Source organism: Bufo gargarizans, unplaced genomic scaffold (assembly GCF_014858855.1).
Source record: "Bufo gargarizans isolate SCDJY-AF-19 unplaced genomic scaffold, ASM1485885v1 original_scaffold_1636_pilon, whole genome shotgun sequence".
Taxonomy (NCBI): Eukaryota; Metazoa; Chordata; class Amphibia; order Anura; family Bufonidae; genus Bufo; species Bufo gargarizans.
Window position 1 is genome coordinate 40,222 of NW_025334447.1, and position 22,290 is coordinate 62,511.

General features: G+C 51.5%; 1 protein-coding gene across 2 annotated transcripts; it reads left to right on the plus strand.

Moving 5' to 3' along the window:
- The first annotated feature begins 962 nt into the window (after positions 1 to 962).
- TIAL1 (TIA1 cytotoxic granule associated RNA binding protein like 1) lies at positions 963 to 16,455 on the plus strand. 2 transcript variants are annotated; one of them, XM_044274291.1, is made up of 12 exons: positions 963 to 1,168; positions 6,672 to 6,768; positions 7,731 to 7,880; positions 8,207 to 8,261; positions 8,652 to 8,739; positions 9,977 to 10,052; positions 10,122 to 10,230; positions 10,303 to 10,416; positions 15,074 to 15,158; positions 15,246 to 15,369; positions 15,546 to 15,685; positions 15,762 to 16,455. In XM_044274291.1, exons 1-12 carry the CDS (start codon positions 1,140 to 1,142, stop codon positions 15,880 to 15,882), a joined length of 1,188 nt encoding a protein of 395 aa, XP_044130226.1. In that variant the 5' UTR covers positions 963 to 1,139; the 3' UTR covers positions 15,883 to 16,455. The 2 variants fall into 2 exon arrangements, with proteins under 2 accessions (XP_044130226.1, XP_044130227.1); XM_044274292.1 differs by having other exon boundaries at positions 10,321 to 10,416.
- The last annotated feature ends 5,835 nt before the right edge of the window (positions 16,456 to 22,290 follow it).

The following is a 22,290-nucleotide window of genomic DNA, read 5'->3' on the forward strand; positions in this document are numbered from 1 at the left end:
GCCAGCCGCGATCTCTTACCGCCCCTTCCTTGTGTTGATTGACAGGGCCAGCCGCGATCTCTTACCGCCCCCTCCTTGTGTTGATTGACAGGGCCAGCCGCGATCTCTTACCGCCCCTTCCTTGTGTTGATTGACAGGGCCAGCCGCGATCTCCTCCTCCGGCCGGTCCTGTCAGCATTTCAGAAATCGCGCGCCTGTGTTGATTCGGCGCAGGCGCTCTGAGAGAAGAAGGCTCGCCTCCTCAGCACTCCCTCAGTGCGCCTGCGCCGATGACGTCTTCGTTCGGTGACAGAAGCCCTTCGTGACACATCCCTTCTGAAAGGTCTGTCTCATTCAGCAGCTACAGAACTAAATGAGAGAGATGTCTTTTTTATAAGACATTTAAACCTCCATTTTAATTATATTATTTACTCCTCCAGTCCGATCCGATCGCCAATGTATGTTATCACCTGAACTTCGGATGACGTGCAAATCTGTGCGATCAACTGTGTCAAAGCGCGTTCGTGCGCATGCGCAGTGAGGGTCAGACGCTCCTGACCTTCCACTTGCTTGTCGATTCGATTCATGAATCGGTTCTTTTGAATGAACTGATTTAAATGAACCGGTTCATTAAAAAGATTTGAACTTCTCCTTTCTAGTAGAAAGGGTTAAATGCATTATGTGAATAGAATTGAGCTTTTCACTTCTCTCCATTTTTTCTTAGACAGAAGGCGCGGTTTAACCAAAGAGCCAAAGCGACAAATGTTCCTTTAAGTTACTTCAAGACTGGCGGCCGACACCCAGTGTGAAGCTCCAGGGGGTCGCAGAGAGAGAAGGGTTAATAGGGCAGTCGCTGTCGGTACCGCGCCCGCCGTCCGTCATCGCCTCAGGCCGCCGCTGAGAAGTTTCCCGCCTCTACTGTGACACGTAGAACTGAGCCAGCTCAGCGCGCATGCTCAGGGGATGACGTATGGCGGACGCGCAGGTGGAGGGGCAGCGCATGCGTGGTGAGCGGCATCCCTCTCGCTGGTGGCGGCCGCCATTTTACTGGGAACCGGACGGAGGTTTGTGAGGTTTGTTTCCCGGCTCCGGTGACGCCTCGTGTCAGTGCCGCCCCGCTCCTTGTAGGTTTATCCGAGGACGTAGCCGGCAGCTGAGACATGGACGATGACGGCCAGCCCCGGACCCTGTGAGTATATGGCAGCTGGCCGGGCCCCTGTGTCAGTGGGGCCCCTTATGTCTAGCACATTGTTATGTACAGGGCTTCGCAATGTGTTGTCAGATAGTATGCGCTATAATGGCCCTTGTCATGCCGCGCCAAAGTCAGAGCAGGTCAGCGGGTGGTCTGCGCCATGTGTTGTGAGGTGACCGCCACCGCGTCATACGTAAGAGCCGTCCTCCACAGTGACCGCCACCGCGTCATACATAAGAGCCGTCCTCCACAGTGACCGCCACCGCGTCATACGTAAGAGCCGTCCTCCACAGTGACCGCCACCGCGTCATACGTAAGAGCCGTCCTCCACAGTGACCACCACCGCGTCATACGTAAGAGCCGTCCTCCACAGTGACCGCCACCGCGTCATACGGAAGAGCCGTCCTCCACAGTGACCGCCACCGCGTCATACGGAAGAGCCGTCCTCCACAGTGACCGCCACCGCGTCATACGTAAGAGCCGTCATCCACAGTGACCGCCACCGCGTCATACGTAAGAGCCGTCATCCACAGTGACCGCCACCGCGTCATACGTAAGAGCCGTCCTCCACAGTGACCGCCACCGCGTCATACATAAGAGCCGTCCTCCACAGTGACCGCCACCGCGTCATACATAAGAGCCGTCCTCCACAGTGACCGCCACCGCGTCATACGGAAGAGCCATCCTCCACAGTGACCGCCACCGCGTCATACGGAAGAGCCGTCCTCCACAGTGACCGCCACCGCGTCATACGGAAGAGCCGTCCTCCACAGTGACCGCCACCGCGTCATACGGAAGAGCCGTCCTCCACAGTGACCGCCACCGCGTCATGCGGAAGGGCCGTCCTCCACGGTGACGGTCATGCGGAAGGGCCGTCCTCCACGGTGACGGTCATGCGGAAGGGCCGTCCTCCACGGTGACGGTCATGCGGAAGGGCCGTCCTCCACGGTGACGGTCATGCGGAAGGGCCGTCCTCCACGGTGACGGCCATGCGGAAGGGCCGTCCTCCACGGTGACGGCCATGCGGAAGGGCCGTCCTCCACGGTGACGGCCTTGCGGAAGGGCCGTCCTCCACGGTGACGGCCATGCGGAAGGGCCGTCCTCCACGGTGACGGCCATGCGGAAGGGTCAGATCTCCCTACGAGAGTGGTTGTCAGATCCAGCGGGGCTTTGGTCTCATCCGCCATGATCGGCATCACGCAGTATCGCTGACTGCCTGCGCCTGTACGATACTCCAGCTCCTGAGGCCACAGCGCTCTGATTACGTCACTGGGCTCGGTGCATGCCCAGTGACACTATTGAGGCTGTTGCCCTCAGGAGCCGTAGGATCATACAGGCGCGGGATTTCTGAGGCCAAGAAAGGAGGAAGCAAGGACGGTGCAGTGAATAAATTACATGACGTAGGGGAGGGGGCGGCGCAGTTCAGCAAGTATTGGGGAGGACATTTATTTCTTAGGAGGCGGGCTGGGCACTGCAGGGGGCGTTACTGGGCACTTGAGGAGAGGAATAAGGCCCCTCTGGGCACCTTGAGGCTTAATTAGCATATCAGAAAAATCGCTTTTTCATCTAAATGAAAAGTTGAATAAAAGCAAGAAGACCCGTGCTGGAGCGAAGGTACTTTACTGCACATTGCTATGTTAACAGTTCTATATGCTCAAAAAAGGTGACAGATTCCCTTTTAAATTTTTTTAACAATTGAGACGTGTCCATATGTCACCGGTAGTTCCAGTGCGCCCCCCCTTATATGATCTGTTTATGGAGATATATATAACTTTTATTTTTACGCGACCCTGGGTAGGTCATGGGGCGCGCACTGAGGTATTCTGGTGTAGCCACTAATTCCAGGTTCTTTTCCCATTTATCATATTAAAAATAAGAAAAATTATTAAATTGCCGCTCCTACATGACCGTACGTGTGCCGAAAAACCGTACACCGTCCAGCTATTAGAAAACCGTAACTCCTTTATTTCATTATTAATAATGCAAACCGAGACAGAGATCAGGACAGGCAAACATCCCATAATAACACCGACCCACTGCCGAAAAGTACAGAATGGTCCAACAGTGAGTGCCAGTGTCCCTCACTCGCCCAATGCGTTTCGCCAGCCCAGTGTCCCTCACTCGCCCAATGCGTTTCGCCAACCCAATGTCCCTCACTCGCCCAATGCGTTTCGCCAGCCCAGTGTCCCTCACTCGCCCAATGCGTTTCGCCAGCGGGCTTCCGCAGGGTAAATTATTCAATCTGTTAATTCTATTTCATGCAGAGGTCGCACTACGTTTTTTCCAGAAGAGTAAAAAATACACCTTTTGCCATTTTTGAAGAGCATTTTTTGCCTGAGGAGGAGTACGAAAGCTGCAGTAATACGAATGCATAATACGTGGCCTGCGCTTGTTCACATCTGCGTTTGAAGCCTCTGTTGCAGATTCTGAACGGACTCCTTCATAGTCGGCTGTTCAGCCTCTTCCCTGTCAGGCCGGCCTCACGTTACATTTACTGTACACAAAAATATATATATATATTACCAGACGCCATACTGTGCCATCCATCGCCACAGAGTTCCATCCGTCTGAGGCGTCCGTTAATGTATACGGTTTTTGTATATGTTAAATGTATGACAAAAACCCACCTTTACGTGCCCGATCCAGCACTTCTGTTATTTTTGTTGCTCTGCTCATCTAACGGAGCAGAACAGAAATAAATAGTGGTGGTGTGAACGGGGCCTAAGAGGAGCGGGTGTATGCAGGGGACCATTACTACACACCATCAGGCAATTATAGCCAAGTGATAAGTCCAGTCCAATGTGGCGAAATTAACCTTGTACTTTATCAGTTGTCTATAATAGCCTGCCTGCATTCACTACACCAGATGCATCAGTGTGTGATGTGTGTGTATTGCACTGTGTGTGTGTACACTGAACACTGTGTGTGGTATACATGTGCTGTCACCTTGATGTCCGGGGCTGTTGGTCACCTCTGAGGAGTCCTCTTCAGCTCCTCCGCCGCCATGTTCCCCGGGGTCCTTCTGCAGCTCATCCGCCCTCCTTACTGCAGAAACTCCCGGTAGCCGGCCACTCCTCCTTTCAGCTCCCGCTGGCTTCCCCTGCAGCAGCGCGCTGTCTCGCTCTGGCGCCCGCCCAAAACATCCAATAGTAAAGCTCCTCACTGTATGGAGCTTTGATATTGGTCATTTCAGGGACAGGCAGCATCACTGCGCTAACTGTGCCGTTCCCTGCGCTGCTGAATGTAGGGGATGGTCTAAGGCATATTGGTAGCCTTACACTTTTTCCAGGGAGTAAATGGCCTGAACAGGCGTCAGTGACTCTTGTACACGCGTTATTGCGACCTCTGATTTCATGTTAATTATTCTGCTTGATGTCGCCCCAGAAAAAAAGATCAAAAAGTTCCCCCGAATGAAGCTAATAAAAGCTACAGCACACCCTGCCAAAAACAGGCCCTCACAATATGGTGACACGAGGCGCTGACTAATACCTGCAGGTGGTCATCATTTTTATAGGGATATTCTGAGATTTTTATACTGATGAGCTCTCCGGGACCCCCGCCGATCAACTGCTTCTCCTAGGCAGAGTGATGACGCATTCATCGGTCACGTGAGAGAGAGAAATAAACTATGACCCTTGGCAGGAAAAATGAAAGATGTAATTTCCAAAACTGTCCGGGTCCTGAAGGGTTAGACCTGAGGAGGTTGGTGTGGAATCCATTACCTGCCTGATATTAGGATGAGCCCAGTATAGGCCGAGCACTGGGAGATAGCAGGAGAGAAGGTGCACTGAAGGGTTAGACCTGAGGAGGCCGGTGTGGAATCCATTACCTGCCTGATATTAGGATGAGCCCAGTATAGGCCGAGCACTGGGAGATAGCAGGACAGGAGGTGCACTGAAGGGTTAGACCTGAGGAGGCCGGTGTGGAATCCATTACCTGCCTGATATTAGGATGAGCCCAGTATAGGCCGAGCACTGGGAGATAGCAGGACAGGAGGTGCACTGAAGGGTTAGACCTGAGGAGGCCGGTGTGGAATCCATTACCTGCCTGATATTAGGATGAGCCCAGTATAGGCCGAGCACTGGGAGATAGCAGGACAGGAGGTGCACTGAAGGGTTAGACCTGAGGAGGTTGGTGTGGAATCCATTACCTGCCTGATATTAGGATGAGCCCAGTATAGGCCGAGCACTGGGAGATGGCAGGACAGGAGGTGCACTGAAGTGTTAGACCTGAGGAGGCCGGTGTGGAATCCATTACCTGGCTGATATTAGGATGAGCCCAGTATAGGCCGAGCACTGGGAGATAGCAGGAGAGGAGGTGCACTGAAGGGTTAGACCTGAGGAGGCCGGTGTGGAATCCATTACCTGCCTGTTATTAGGATGAGCCCAGTATAGGCCGAGCACTGGCAGATAGCAGGACAGGAGGTGCACTGAAGGGTTAGACCTGAGGAGGCCGGTGTCCATTACCTGCCTGATATTAGGATGAGCCCAGTATAGGCCGAGCACTGGGAGATAGCAGGACAGGAGGTGCACTGAAGGGTTAGACCTGAGGAGGTCGGTGTGGAATCCATTACCTGCCTGATATTAGGATGAGCCCAGTATAGGCCGAGCACTGGGAGATAGCAGGAGAGGAGGTGCACTGAAGGGTTAGACCTGAGGAGGCCGGTGTGGAATCCATTACCTGCCTGATATTAGGATGAGCCCAGTACAGGCCGAGCACTGGGATATAGCAGGACAGGAGGTGCACTGAAGGGTTAGACCTGAGGAGGCAGGTGTGGAATCCATTACCTGCCTGATATTACGATGAGCCCAGTATAGGCCGAGCACTGGCAGATAGCAGGAGAGAAGGTGCACTGAAGGGTTAGACCTGAGGAGGCCGGTGTGGAATCCATTACCTGCCTGATATTAGGATGAGCCCAGTATAGGCCGAGCACTGGGAGATAGCAGGACAGGAGGTGCACTGAAGGGTTAGACCTGAGGAGGTCGGTGTGGAATCCATTACCTGGCTGATATTAGGATGACCCCAGTATAGGCCGAGCGGTATATAGCCAGAATTTTCTGGAACTTTGTGATAGTTGCTCCACAGCCTTGATGGTGGTGTCATACCTCCTGGACTGGAGGCCCGTCCTCCGAGATAAGGTCTACACGTGAGATCAGGTGCCTACAGGTGAAGAGACTGCTTGAATGTATGTGCCATTTACAGAGTGATAGCGACAAGATGATGACGGAGCCTCCAGAGAGCGCTCCCTTATTAACATTGAAGGGGTTCTCCCACAACCAACGTATCCCCTAGCCTCAAGACAGGCGAATGAGCTTGGCCATCTCCTATAGACAGGGAATAGAGCCGTGGTCACACGTGTACTGCCACCCAGTTTACATAGGGGGTTCCTAAGAGGAAAACAGCTGGTACAACCTACATCCCTAAAGAAAAGGACTGCACACCCCATCCCTGCCTCTTCTGCTGACTGATCAGAGCTCACACTCTCCTCTTCAATTCACAGGTATGTGGGCAACCTCTCCAGAGATGTCACCGAAGTCCTCATTCTCCAGTTGTTCAGTCAGATTGGACCATGCAAAAGCTGCAAAATGATCACTGAGGTAGGTGTACCTTCCAGATACTGCAGCAGGTTACAGGCTGGCCTGTCTGCTGAAGGGTCATAGACCATCAGATGTTCTGACCCCTGTCATCATTCCACATCTGGTCTTCGTAAGGAGTGCTTGATCTAGTGGATGGAAGATGGATGAAGGGGTGTGAAGGTGCACAGAGCTGGGAAGTTCATGTTGAGGAATCCAGGGTTTATGTCAGAAGTGCTGGATGTAAGGGGCCTGATATGAGGCACTTTTGCTGGTAGATTTCTGGACGGGATATTGAGGACAATGTAAAGGTCCTGGTTGATGAGGAACAGATTGTACTGCGTGTCCCCTACCAGCAGATCAGGCCTGAGCTCAGGTGGTGAGGATCTGTAATGGAGGCTCTTCTGTCATTTACCTCCATGGAGGGAGAAGCTCAGTGTCCCACTGAACCCAGTATGATTGTGGCCACCTGCCTCTTCCAGGAGTAAGGCTACTTTCACATCTGCACTTTCCTTTCCGGTATTGAGATCCGTCACAGGAAAGCTTCAGTTTGTCCCCATTCGTTGTCAGTGAACGGCTCGGAGTCACCAGAATGTATTCCGTTCCTTTGGTTGTGCTGCCATACTGGACAGCAATATGCTGCAAGTGTCATGGGATACTGCTCAAGACCAATCCGGCATGAAACACAATGTAAGTCAATGGCGCCGGATCCGTCTACTCGGATGCAAAAGAAAACTGATCCGGAGCCCGTTGACTTCCAATGGTTTTAGTGCCGTCTTGGTCATTTTAGAGGTAATCCAACCTTATCTGTTCAGAACGGATGTAGCCTGTCGTATGATCCTAACGGAAGTGTTTTTGGCAATCGCTGCCAGATCCAGACAAAACGCAGATGTGAAAGTAGCCGGACACAAATCGGGAAGGGTCGTGGTTCATGCACCAGTAGGATGATGGTATAAGGAGTAACACTCCCTATTCTCCACCTACAGCAGACTGACGGCCGCAGAGTCGCTGCATCGGTCGGATTCTCCGTCCTGCCAAACACCAGCAATGATCCCTACTGCTTTGTGGAGTTTTTTGAGCATAGAGATGCAGCAGCCGCCTTAGCTGCCATGAATGGTCGGAAGATTTTGGGGAAGGTAAGTAGGGAATAATTTTACCTGTCCTATGGTTGGCGATGTGTGTATCTGCCCCCTGCGGAGAGGGGGCTCTTCAGTGACATGGGGCTTTCTCCTAGAGCAGGGATCAGCAACCTTCGGCACTCCAGCTGTTGTGAACCTACGAATCCCAGCATGCTCCATTCACTTCTTTGGGAGTTCTGAGAACAGCCAAGGAGGTGTGCATGCTGGGAGTCAGTTTCACCACAGCTGGAGTGCCAAAGGTGGTTGATCCCTGTCCTAGAGGTTTCTTGTGGGTTACTCCCATCATCTTCTGTCATTTACTAGTAATACTCCTCTTCCTGCAGGAAGTGAAGGTCAATTGGGCAACGACTCCGAGCAGCCAGAAGAAGGACACTTCCAGTAAGTAGAGCCCCCTGGTGGTGCCGCCTGCGTGCTGCACAATCCTGCCTTTCATCTGATTGTATGATGCTGCTATTAATCCCTTTTTGTTGCAGGCCCCTCCAGCAGAAAAGGGGTTAAGAGCCTGGGCGATAGCATTTACACCTCCCTGTGCTGTTTAGGCTGCCTCTCTTGGTATTCTCTCTCATTTACCTCTTTCTCACTGGTGGAAGTCACTTTTTGGGGCGCTGGAGCGGTGCTCCTCTCTGCTCGCCCTCACACTTTATTTCCTAGACTGGGACATGTGGATGGCATTAGGCACCCAGTCCGGTGTAGACCCCACGTTGTGCTGGACACGCTTTTGAAGGAGCTTTGTGGCCCGCTGACTAACATGACGCCCTTTCTTTACAGATCACTTTCATGTGTTTGTTGGCGACTTGAGCCCAGAAATCACCACAGAAGACATAAAATCTGCTTTTGCTCCATTTGGTAAAATATCGTAAGTATTTTGGCGCCCAGGAACATGGCTGAGCTCTAGCTCCCGTCTGTCACTGCTCCACACCCAGTGTCCTTGGATATTTCCAAGATGCATTGTGAACTATGATCACAAAAACATGTTTCAGCTAATGGTAGGTGACACCCTGTGTGCCCATTGTGGGTGTTGGCAGTGCCTCCCCATTCTGGATGTGGTGCTCCTGCTGGGTGCTATGCTCTGGCTCTCTCCCAATATAATTTAGTGCTGCCATCCGTTGCCTTGCTCGTGGTTCAGTAAGTATTGGGGCTTGTTTGTGTCTCCATTACCTTGTATGTAGATTGGGAAGTCTCAGACTTTGCTGTCTGTGGTGCCGGGGATCACTGGTGGCAGCAGGCCCGCTTCTCTGGTCATGGACGCCATGGTGCTCCATGTGATGCCACACTCCAGTGCTCTGCGCAGAGACAGCGTGTCTGAAGCAGTGGTGTGGGCAGGGCACGCTCCCCATGAGCCGCTGTGAAATGTCTGCCGGGTGTAAGTCTTTCCTCACTCCCAGTCGCCTCTAAACTGAATAGCATTCTGATTATTTTGCAGAATTGCTGGTAGATGGACAGAATCTTGACGGCTTTCAGCAAGGAGCTGTGCACACTGGACTCAGTTGTAGATTTTTTTATTCTCCTTTCTATTTCCTCTTATTTTATCTCCGTCTCTCTTGATATATGCAGTCTATCAGATATTACACAATACATCTCTGTGTAAGTTTTGTTGTTTTGTACTGGTGTGCTGAAGTTGTTGTTCTTTAGTTTTATTCTCCTTTCTTAAATTTTCTGAAAATGTCAATTTTTCAAAATTTACAGCTGCCCAAACTCCAAAATGGTGGTAAAGAATTGACCAAGAAAAATAAAGAGATCTGTTAACAGGCCATGTATGCCTTTTAATTCCTACTTTTTCCTCTTTTTCAATTTTGATATTTCATATATTCTGAAGCCGTTGATTTTAGTGAGTGCATGGTGGGCCAGGAGTGTTGCGTGCTTAGCCATTTGAGGGGGACTCCAATGTGTAGTGTAACTGCTAGGTTGCATGTTTCTTCCATGTTAATGCTAGAGCTGTGTGCTGTAGATATAATGGGCAGGGAGCAGTGCTAGGCCAGGAGGGCTGACTACACAATGCAGCGGGGTGCTTCCTTTTAGATCTGTATTGATGATTGACGCCGCTGGCTCCTGCTGCTCCCTTGGTCTCACCAGCCTCTGCTCTCTTCTCACAGTGATGCCAGGGTTGTGAAGGACATGGCAACCGGAAAATCCAAGGGCTACGGCTTTGTGTCCTTCTATAACAAGCTGGTAAGTGGAAGTCTGTCTTGTGCTCTGCCCTCTGCTTCTGCTCCAGACTCATCTGTGCTCTTCTTGCAGGATGCAGAGAATGCCATTGTACACATGGGAGGTCAGTGGTTGGGTGGACGGCAAATTAGAACTAACTGGGCAACGCGCAAACCGCCCGCACCGAAAAGCACGCAGGAAAGTGAGTGTCACGGCTCTGTGCCCTGGAGCTTGGTTATTAAGTGTAGATGTAAAGCTAACCATTAATGCACAGGTTTTCCTCTCGCATCAGATAACTCTAAACAGTTGAGGTTTGAAGATGTCGTCAATCAGTCCAGTCCAAAGAACTGCACTGTGTACTGCGGTGGCATCGGCTCTGGTTTAACAGGTGGGTCCCCTCTCTGTGCCCATCACTTGGGTGCTATGCTGCTACCCTGTCTCCTAGGGCTGCACAAATGTCCACAACTTGTACATTAACCTTCTTTCTATTTTTTAAAACTTGTATTGAACTAATGCAATAAAAAAGTACTTTCAGTATCACATAGCCAACTGGTATTGAAGAAGATGGGTCGGCACTGCGGTTTTCATGTGGTGCATGCGCCCCACTAGAGTATAGCGAAGGACTGGCACTCGCTTGCAGTTTGGCTCAGGCTTGAGCCAAAACTAGTCCCTGATGATGCTGTTATGCCTTCATATCGTTAAGAAACTGAGTGCCGCTCCTGCTTCGCTATATACCCAACTGGTGTGACAAGAATCGTGACACTGGTTAGTACATATGTAATATCTCAGAACATAGAGCAATGAAATAGGACTGTGGTTGGGTGTCCTGGAATGTATGGCTGATGATCAAGTATGTGGGGAGTCAGAAGAACACCATTGCCCCCAGATGTTGGCGAGCCTACTAGGGCGGCCCCTAGTTTTATTAACTGTATTTTCATATGTCACTAGGGCTTTCCACTGAGTGAGAGAATCCTATCACCATCCACCTAAGAGCAAGATCGGTAGAATGTGGATATATCCTCCAGAACGGAGGGATGACTATGGATAGGGAGCATTCTAATCTCAGAATTGTTGATTTCTAACATTAATCTGTTTTCCCTTAGTCCTAACAGCAGCACAGTAATGGGGGTATTTCTGCTCCTGTGTAATAGGACAGAAAGGACCTCTAATTATTAGAGACCCCGGAGCCTATATAAGGGGACCGAGCCCCTCCTGTGTCTTTATTATAAAGAAGTATCCTACTTGGCGAGGGAAGCACAGATTAAAGGTAGAAATCAATGCTTCCCTTACGTCCAAACCAGCAGCACAGTAACGGTGAATTAACCAGCAGTATCCCCTTAACGATAGTCCTCCTGTGTGGCGGAACTCAAATAGACCACCACAGAGCAGTCTCCTCTGAAAACCGTAATTTAACATACAGTGCGAGCTGCACGTAAAACCTTCATCTACCAGGATCAGACTTCACCAGCCCAGGAGATGGACTCTGCTCTAACCGAGTCAGACGGATTCCAGTTCTGACTAAAGTAAGCCACGAACCATCTACCCAGGGTGTGTGTGGCAGCACTTAAGCTCTTCCTCCTTCTGGAAATTAACTATTACATTCTAAGGCATTTGGCCGGTATGGACTAAATATTCGGAATCGCGTTTTACCTGGCTCACTGCTGATTTGTGGATAAATTCATCAAGGACTCTTGTGACAAAGATAGACTTGAAAGATTATAAATAGACATGGCCAAAATGTAGACATTTTAGGTTGATGCAATCGGGCCGTTCCCAAACCCTTTCCACAGGAAGCCCAAGAGGCTGATAATCTGTGGTTTCCTTGCATAGAATTTAAGCTGAATGGATTCATTTGATCCTTGTGTTTTAGTGGATTGAGACCTAGCTGTGACCAGGTCCATGTGACTTTGTCCATGAGGCCTCTATGTTGAGTCTTTCCAGGTCCAGGGAGAGTTCAGTGCCCTAGACACATGAGATCTGCAGTGGAGGGGAGTCTCCAGTTGCACCCTTGGCACATGTGAATGAGTTTGGCCTTTTTGGCCCAAATGGTATGGTGGTCTGGTCTAGCCTGATTTTCATCGATATACCAAGTATCCCTGAAACAGATGGAATGCACAGGTATCCAAGGGGTTGTGCTCCTGTTAAAGGAATGTTTCCATCTTGGCACTAAACCTGTGGTATTTCCCACATCTTGGCAATTTGCTTGAAGATTTCTGGATTCAGAGACCATTCTCCTGGAACTTCTAGACCTTGACTCTGTCAGTTCTGTCCATGCTTAGATCCCTCCCACCTAAGTAGGGGCTCTGCTCTGGTGCCACCCTGCTTATAATATTGTCCGCTCTTACACGGACTGCTCCCCCCTGGGTCTGTGGGGCAAGTCAGCTAACATCTTGTATAGCTTTCAGTTCTTTGAGGTTTGAGAAGAGACACCCCCCAGTGGCTGCGAGACTGATCGTATGACACTCCAGATGCAATTCTCAACCTAGTTGAGTCATTACTAGCCAATAGAATCCAGATCAGCTAGAACATGGAGCACTTGGCTCTGAGATCTATCTACATTCTGAGGGATTGACGAGCTGGAAATGATGGGGTGCACAGTTTGTTCCGCCCCTCCTGGTTTTCACAGGATCTCTTCTCTATATAGAAGAGCCATGAGGCTCAAGAAGCTGCCTCTGCAACTGCTTACTTGGTGCCTAAAATCCTCAACTGCTGAGATGCTTTCCTCAACCCAAGTGTTGGAATAACTGTTCAGTAGCCTGAAGATGGCCAATCATACAAGTGTGGAGCCACAGAAATGCTGTGTTCTTAAGGAGGCAGCTATAGCAGACGGCACCGTATAAAGGCTCGAATAGCTGAGGAGACCCTGAGCAGATATGCTGTGAATTGCAGAATACTGCCGACTTTCTGAACGCCTTTCAGAAAGGAGAATGAGGGAGCATTCTTGAGACCAGGGACAGGGGCCTAAGGCCTTGCTCCTCACTCAGGAGTTGGGCCATCACTGAGATTCCACAAATCTGCTGCCCTCCTGACTGACCGTGTCAGGGCTTTATATCCTCTTGTCTTGATATTGACTTCAGGAACCTCAGAGGAGATGTTCCACCCCTGATGGATCTATCTCCTAAAGGACTGCTGTATTCTTCTTTTCATATCAGAAAAGGTCTCCATTATCTTATCTTATCCAGCACTGAACCAAAGAGCTTACTCAAACCCACAGGTTTATCCGGAAGCCTTATTCCCGATCTAAGCCACAGAGCAATTTACTATTGGTAATCTAGACCACAGATCTGTCAGGAGCTAGAATCGCGGCAAGCGTATCCTAGCTGGAACCCTAGACCTGAGGTATACAGTTCTTTAGGGCTTTGGAGATGATATAAGCAGTCTCGCTCTGAGCGTAGGCTTCTCTCGGCTCTGGCGAGTGACCCACAGGCAGGCGTCACTCGTAGCCCCTTCCCTGCAGGCACAATAGAGTGCCAGGATAATCTGGTGGCTATAGATGTATTCACTTTAGGAGGAGGACCCTTTAAGTTAAGGCCTGAAGCGATGTACGTTGACTGCAATGAGGGCGTACACATTACCCTCAATAGAAGATTCATTTTATGCCGAAGAAACATCTGATGAAGTATGCACTTCCACAGAAGAACATTGAGCAGGTGACTTTCTGGCCTTTCAGAACTACAAGGCAATGTCTCAAGTAGAGCGCCTGCTTATTAGAGGTGTAGGTCCCCATACGGACCACAAAACGGCCCCACGCTGCTTGGCTTCCCGCAGAGCTAGACCTGTTTAGGACTGAGAAGCTGTTAATGGAGAATCTGGACAATATTGGTTAGGATCATTTCCAGGAGGTTTCCATTCTGCTGTCCTTAGATTTTTATTTTTCAAAGCTTCAGCCACTTTTAAGGTCCTAGGCTCGGAGGTGGAGACACGGGCTTTCCCCTGGTCACAATCCTGCTCCTCCAACCAGATGGACATTAACAGTTTCTGATTCTTTCCTCTTTATTCTTCTACTCCTCGGTTTATTCTAAATTCTTCATCAGAATGGCACATGGTCCGGGCTTGTTGCCCCCTAAAAGAAAAAAGACTGGCTCCTGTCACCTGGATCTTCAAATCTGGTAATGCAGAGACGGTTTACAGCAGGGACACAAGGGCCCTATTGTGACACCTTATTAATTCATCAGACAAGACCTATATCAGATGCCTTGTAACAAGGAGCTTACCTTCCTCTGTCACCAGGAACTGCTGAAGAGCTTGCATAGGTGCAGTGGAGGCTCAGACTAGACAGTGTGCACAGGAGCCCGAAAGGTAACGCTTCCCCTGTACCACGCCCAACTAAAGGAAGAGATCCCTCTCCAACCATCCAGACATTGATCTGCTCAGAAATACTTACCTGAGAAACGCTGAAGACGGGTGATCCCAGCCCAAGATGTGTAAAGTCCCATGTGAGGGTTAATCAGGCTGCCCAGCGGGGAGGAAACAATAGCGGGAGCTGCAGCATTTCCGGGAACCAGACACCAGTATGGGGTTAATGCAGTGTCTTCATTGCCCAGAACAATCCGGGTAGTCCAGAATAAATCCAGAAACGCAAGGAATCCAGGCTGTCCGTCTATCTGCTCAGGGTCTGTAGTAAGTTAGTGATTTGCTTCTGTCATACTCGGGGCAGACATGCCTCCTTATTGTGCTGCTGGTTAGGACGTAAGGGACTTTTTGACCACATCTTGTCAAAGGCTGTAATATAAGGGCAGTCCCAGATCAAATGGCAGAAATTGTCCCCATCTGTAGAGCATCTGGGGCCGTCAGCGGGGGGAGCGGGTCCGTCAGTGTGGGGAGCGGGGCCGCCCACTTGAGCTCCTAGTAAATAAAACACCCCAGTGAAAGGATAATGTCATATGGACGCCCGTGTGTCTGAGGATTGCCGCTACGGGTTCTCCGTCCACGTGGTCACCTACAGCTATTCTGCCCCCCATAGTGTAGAGACGGAGGAGCCCCCGTCTGCTTTCAGCCTGGGATATACGGGTTTGGAATAGTTAATCATTTTGAACGTCTTACAGATCAGCTGATGCGACAGACGTTCGGGGTCTTTGGTCAGATCATGGAAATTCGTGTTTTTCCTGAGAAGGGCTATTCTTTTATTCGGTGAGTAGACGTGGTCCCTTCCTTGCTTCAGCCAGCTTCTACAAGGAGCCGTTATCAGTGACTCTTCTCACTTTGTCTCTGCCTCAGGTTTTCCAGCCACGACAGCGCCGCACATGCCATTGTGTCTGTGAACGGAACCACCATAGAGGGTCATGTGGTTAAGTGTTACTGGGGCAAAGAAACACCAGACATGGCAAAAAACTTCCAGCAAGTAAGAGACACTGACGCTCAGGCCTTGTACTGTCTGAGAGCTTCCTGTCCTATAACTGTGGTTGGCCCTCGTCTGCACAGAGTCCTGTGCTGGTGTCGGGTGGTCCCTTTATTACAGCTAAGGGTGTCGATGGAGGTCATCTCTCGGCTGATAGTAACTTGTCCCATCTCTTCAAGGTGGACTACAGTCAGTGGGGGCAGTGGAGCCACGTGTATGGCAGCCCTCAGCAGTATGGGCAGTACGTCACCAACGGTTGGCAAGTACCGTCATACGGCATGTACGGACAGACATGGAATCAGCAGAACTTTGGAGTGGAGTAAGTGCTGTGGTGCATGATGGGGGTGATCGTGCAGAAGAAGAGTTTGTCCTTATTCCCAATTCTTGTATTGCAGACAGTCGCAGTCCGCGACATGGATGGGAGGCTTCAGTGCCCAACCCCCGCCTGCAGCACAGGGGCCGCCAGTAATACAGAACCCCCCGGGGTACAGTATGACCAGTTACCAAACACAGTGAGAGAACTTTTCCAAACGTCTATAATCCACAGCGGCTCCTTACCCGGAGGGTACAAGCTGGGGCCCGATGAAGAGGGGGAATCTGTAAAACCGTATTTATTTTGAGCTCGGACTGTTGTGGAGCCGCCAGCAGCTCAGATGTAAAGGACTCGTCTTTATAGTTTTTTGCTTTTTAAGAAGCCCTTTTCCCGGTGAAGGACTGGTCTCCAGTTCCATTTTTCCTTCTGTCCACAATAAAAGCCATTTCAGAGATCTGGGTGGAGGCAGTGCAGGCAGCATTCCCATTATTTCTCCTGCCCGTGGGGTGCTGGGGTCACGGAGGACGTGGGATGGTCTGGGTCAGGAGGCCCCTGTAGCAATGTGTGTCTATCAGGCAGCCCTGTCCACGTCCAGTGTCCTTCCTGTGTATATAGATGTCCCCCGCATGCCGCTCTACAGCCGCCACTTGTCCTCTGCTTTCCCAGGAGAAGCCTTAATTCCAGGTATTTCTGTGCCCCCCTCCTCCCCCCACATTATGTAAATTATTTGTTTATTTGAAGGTGAGTGTTGGGGTTAATTAGAGGAATTGGCCCCATTTTGTTCATGTTTTGCCTTTTTAATGACGTCTGATCCGTGTGATTCCACGTTATGACACCAGCGATACTGTCATAACCGACAAACACAACCAAGTTTTATTTGAGGATTTTTCTTTTTTTTTTTTTTTTTTCTTTACCCACTTATGATTTGCCAATAAATTTTTAATCATGGAACCAAACTATGGCGCCCAGTCTCGAAGGTGGGAGGGACTGGTAAATCTCTGGATTTGGAGGCAGCCATCTTCACTGAGCACTGACCTGGCACCCTGCTAATGCTGACCGAATCATCCAGTGTCAAAGGGGGAGGGACTGGTAAATCTCTGGATGTAGAGGCCGCCATCTTCACTGAGCACTGACCTGGCGCCCTGCTAATGCTGACCGAATCATCCAGTGTCACAGGTGGGAGTGACTGGTAAATCTCTGGCTGTAGAGGCCGCCATCTTCACTGAGCACTGACCTGGCACCCTGCTAATGCTGACCGAATCATCCAGTGTCACAGGTGGGAGGGACTGGTAAATCTCTGGATTTGGAGGCCGCCATCTTCACTGAGCACTGACCTGGCACCCTGCTAATGCTGACCGAATCATCCAGTGTCACAGGTGGGAGGGACTGGTAAATCTCTGGATGTAGAGGCCGCCATCTTCACTGAGCACTGACCTGGCGCCCTGCTAATGCTGACCGAATCATCCAGTGTCACAGGTGGGAGGGACTGGTAAATCTCTGGATGTAGAGGCCGCCATCTTCACTGAGCACTGACCTGGCACCCTGCTAATGCTGACCGAATCATCCAGTGTCACAGGTGGGAGTGACTGGTAAATCTCTGGCTGTAGAGGCCGCCATCTTCACTGAGCACTGACCTGGCACCCTGCTAATGCTGACCGAATCATCCAGTGTCACAGGTGGGAGGGACTGGTAAATCTCTGGATGTAGAGGCCGCCATCTTCACTGAGCACTGACCTGGCACCCTGCTAATGCTGACCGAATCATCCAGTGTCACAGGTGGGAGGGACTGGTAAATCTCTGGATGTAGAGGCCGCCATCTTCACTGAGCACTGACCTGGCACCCTGCTAATGCTGACCGAATCATCCAGTGTCACAGGTGGGAGGGACTGGTAAATCTCTGGATGTAGAGGCCGCCATCTTCACTGAGCACTGACCTGGCACCCTGCTAATGCTGACCGAATCATCCAGTGTCACAGGTGGGAGTGACTGGTAAATCTCTGGATGTAGAGGCCGCCATCTTCACTGAGCACTGACCTGGCACCCTGCTAATGCTGACCGAATCATCCAGTGTCACAGGTGGGAGGGACTGGTAAATCTCTGGATGTAGAGGCCGCCATCTTCACTGAGCACTGACCTGGCACCCTGCTAATGCTGACCGAATCATCCAGTGTCACAGGTGGGAGTGACTGGTAAATCTCTGGATGTAGAGGCCGCCATCTTCACTGAGCACTGACCTGGCGCCCTGCTAATGCTGACCGAATCATCCAGTGTCACAGGTGGGAGGGACTGGTAAATCTCTGGATGTAGAGGCCGCCATCTTCACTGAGCACTGACCTGGCGCCCTGCTAATGCTGACCGAATCATCCAGTGTCACAGGTGGGAGTGACTGGTAAATCTCTGGATGTAGAGGCCGCCATCTTCACTGAGCACTGACCTGGCGCCCTGCTAATGCTGACCGAATCATCCAGTGTCACAGGTGGGAGTGACTGGTAAATCTCTGGATGTAGAGGCCGCCATCTTCACTGAGCACTGACCTGGCGCCCTGCTAATGCTGACCGAATCATCCAGTGTCACAGGTGGGAGTGACTGGTAAATCTCTGGATGTAGAGGCCGCCATCTTCACTGAGCACTGACCTGGCACCCTGCTAATGCTGACCGAATCATCCAGTGTCACAGGTGGGAGGGACTGGTAAATCTCTGGATGTAGAGGCCGCCATCTTCACTGAGCACTGACCTGGCACCCTGCTAATGCTGACCGAATCATCCAGTGTCACAGGTGGGAGTGACTGGTAAATCTCTGGCTGTAGAGGCCGCCATCTTCACTGAGCACTGACCTGGCGCCCTGCTAATGCTGACCGAATCATCCAGTGTCACAGGTGGGAGTGACTGGTAAATCTCTGGATGTAGAGGCCGCCATCTTCACTGAGCACTGACCTGGCGCCCTGCTAATGCTGACCGAATCATCCAGTGTCACAGGTGGGAGTGACTGGTAAATCTCTGGATGTAGAGGCCGCCATCTTCACTGAGCACTGACCTGGCGCCCTGCTAATGCTGACCGAATCATCCAGTGTCACAGGTGGGAGGGACTGGTAAATCTCTGGATGTAGAGGCCGCCATCTTCACTGAGCACTGACCTGGCGCCCTGCTAATGCTGACCGAATCATCCAGTGTCACAGGTGGGAGGGACTGGTAAATCTTTAGATATATGTGGCCTCCACCACCGCAGCACTGACCCTCCGGCCACCACCAGTGCCCTGCTTCAGTCTGACCGAATCATCCAGTGTCACAGGTGGGAGTGACTGGTAAATCTCTGGATATATGCGGCCTCCACCACCGCAGCACTGACCTTGCGGTAAATCTCTGGATGTAGAGGCTGCCATCTTCACTGAGCGCTGACCCTGCGGCCTCAACCCCACCCCCCCAACGCTGACCCTGCAGTCCCCAGCGCCCTGCTTCAGTCTGACCGAATCATCCAGTGTCACAGGTTGAAGGGAGTGGTAAATCTCTGGATATATGCGGCCTCCACCACAGCAGCACTGACCCTGTGGCCTCCACCATTCCCCACCACAGCAGCGCTGACCCTGCAGCCCAGCATTAGCTGCTGACACTCTGCTGATGGCAGCGGCTACGTTCCTGAGTCGCTGCTGGCACAGAAGAAGCTGCAGGTGACATTTGTGGAAAAGTGAAATCATCAGGGGCACTGGTGGCACAATGGGGGTCATGGCGATCTCCAGCGTGGAGATCACAGCCTGATATTGAGGTGATGGGTAATCATCGCCCTATAGGCTGGCAGGTTATAAGTGGAGCGGCAGAGAGCAGTGTATCCATACATATACTCTTCCCAGTAAGTACATTCGCAGAACACATTGCCGCTAGGTTGTTAGACCGATAGATCGAAGTCCGATTAAGAGGGCAATGCAGAAAACAAGGCATCCAAAAGACAACTCTTTATTCGAGCGCTGTGGTGTCTGCCGCCCCTTATCCCAATCACAGGAAGTCGGGGTTCATCAATATGGCGGTTCTGCACATGCTCCGATAAACTTTTTTTTTTTTCTTGTTAATATTGCAGGACACAGCACCATGGGTATATGCCCAGCTACCACTAGGAGGCGACACTAGATAATTACCTGTAATACAGGAGGCGGGTACTGGCAGCAGATCAGCGGCAGTTAACCCCTCAGGTGCCGCGGATCACAGCTCCTTGTCAGAGGCAGGGTGCCAGCTATGTGATTCTGCTGCCGGCACCTGCCTCCTGTATTAAAAGTTAAAGCGGACCTTTTATGGGTCCGGACTTTAAGTTAGCAGGCTACATAGTGCGGCGCCCAGGGATCTCCTTGCACTTACTATTATTCCTGGGCGCTGCTCCGTTAGCCCGCAGTGCCCCCGTTACCGTCTCCTGGTCCGTATGCTAATTACTACTATTGGAGCAATGGGGAGGAGACATCAGCTTCTCTCCGGGGCGGTCCTTCTCCCTGGCTGTGACGCTCTGCGCTGCGATTGGACAGCACGGAGAAGGAACGCCCATGGAGAAGCCACAGCGGGCGAACGGAGCGGCGTGCAGGGAGATTCCTGGGCGCCGCTCTATGTAGCCTGCTACTTAACAAAGTCCGGACCCATGAAAGGTCCTCCCATCATTGGTGGCGCAGTGCGCCCACCCCTCTCTTTATTGGCAGCGCGGCACAGGAGGCAGGGAGAGACTGCTTACTTCTCCCCTGTGCTGACAGCAGCGCGCTCATGTTCTCTGATACTAGACTGCACAGCAGCGCAGCACAGTATCGAAAAAATGGAAATGCAAAAGTATTGATTGGGTATCGAAATTTCGATACCCACAACAACCCTAGGGCTATACCCTCTCCACAGCCACTAGGCTATTCAGTTTTAGTCTAGTGTCTGTTGGAGGCAGACATGACCTGCTCTTTCTTCGCAGGTCTTGCTGCTTTTTATTTTATTTAATATTTTTTCCTTCTGCAGGTCTCAACCTGCTGCAGGATAGGGCTCCATCGTGGATTACCTCTTTAGTTGCAACCCCTGCGGGCGTGTACTCGGGTACCATCACCAGTCCCCCATTACTGCATCCGCAGTGGATTTCCGGCATTCCCACTCAAGTGTTGTCTGCCGAAGGGGTGACCCTGCGACGCCCGAAGACGTCGGATGGTAAGTACTTTCCTCGTCCCTGACCAAGGGGTCCCGGGTTGGTTCCCTTCTGGTGGCCAGGAGGTGGGTTCCACTTTAGTCGGGGGTCCTGGTGGTCCTTTCCCTCCTTTCTCCCCTTCTAGGGTTCCTTTTCTCCTCCCTGGCCACCCCGTTTCCTCCGCAGCCTTCCCCACTACTTTAGTCCCTGGCTTCTGCCATGACTAGGCCGCTCTTTCCCTGGGCCCCAGGTGCTCTGTCTGCCCCTTCCCGGGCGTCGCTTCTTCCCCTCTCCCTCCTCCCCTAGTTGGAGAGGCTGATAGGACAGCCTCTGGCTGGCATTGTTTTCCATTTCCAGGCTCCCCCTTAGCCCTCTGCTTTCCCTTGGGGTCACCACGTAATTATGTGCTCCCATTGCGCTATAAAGGGTTGCCACGTGATCAGCCTGTCCCTATTTGTGCGTAGTAGCTCCCAGGCCCTCTCTCGACGCCCTAACCTACGATTCTGTGTCGGTCTCTCCTTAATGGGCCTCTTCCCTGTCCAACTCTCCCAATCAATGGCAGAGTTGCTGCACCTATTGCCTGTCCACATTGTGGCCACCTCTGCCCTCCCAGGTACCTTTCCGCGGATGGGACACACTATACTAGGTCCCGCTGACTACCTCAGGTTGTCACAACTATCCCCCTCGGCATCCTGGGGTCGCTCGAAGGACCGCTCTGAGGCTGGTGACAAATCCTTCCCTACACACTGAACTCCTCCCCTGGGCACTTACACACTGAACTCCTCCCCTGGGCACTTACACACTGAACTCCTCCCCTGGGCTCCTACACACTGAACTCCTCCCCTGGGCTCCTACACACTGAACTCCTCCCCTGGGCTCCTACACACTGAACTCCTCCCCTGGGCTCCTACACACTGAACTCCTCCCCTGGGCACTTACACACTGAACTCCTCCCCTGGGCACTTACACACTGAACTCCTCCCCTGGGCTCCTACACACTGAACTCCTCCCCTGGGCTCCTACACACTGAACTCCTCCCCTGGGCACTTACACACTGAACTCCTCCCCTGGGCACTTACACACTGAACTCCTCCTTCCCTGGGCTCCTACACACTGAACTCCTCCTTCCCTGGGCTCCTACACACTGAACTCCTCCCCTGGGCACTTGCAAGGGCTCATTTGCATATGAATTAAACTAAGTTTTTCCTGCTGGTGCAAGTCTAAAGAAAAGAACACAGGTAACATTACAATCCTGTATAGGTGTGCTACAGAGCCACGTAAGCACTGGATATGGCCATATGGAGGTGACAGACTCCCTTTAAAGACATTATGGATGGAGCTCCCCTGGCTGCACACAGGTAAGTCAGCCTGCCACGTGTTTAGCATGCTGGCACACCTACGTGGTGTCCCAGGTACGTACCCCTTCCCCTTAACAGTACCCAGCACTGCAGCTTTTTCACTGTACCAGGGGCTATATACA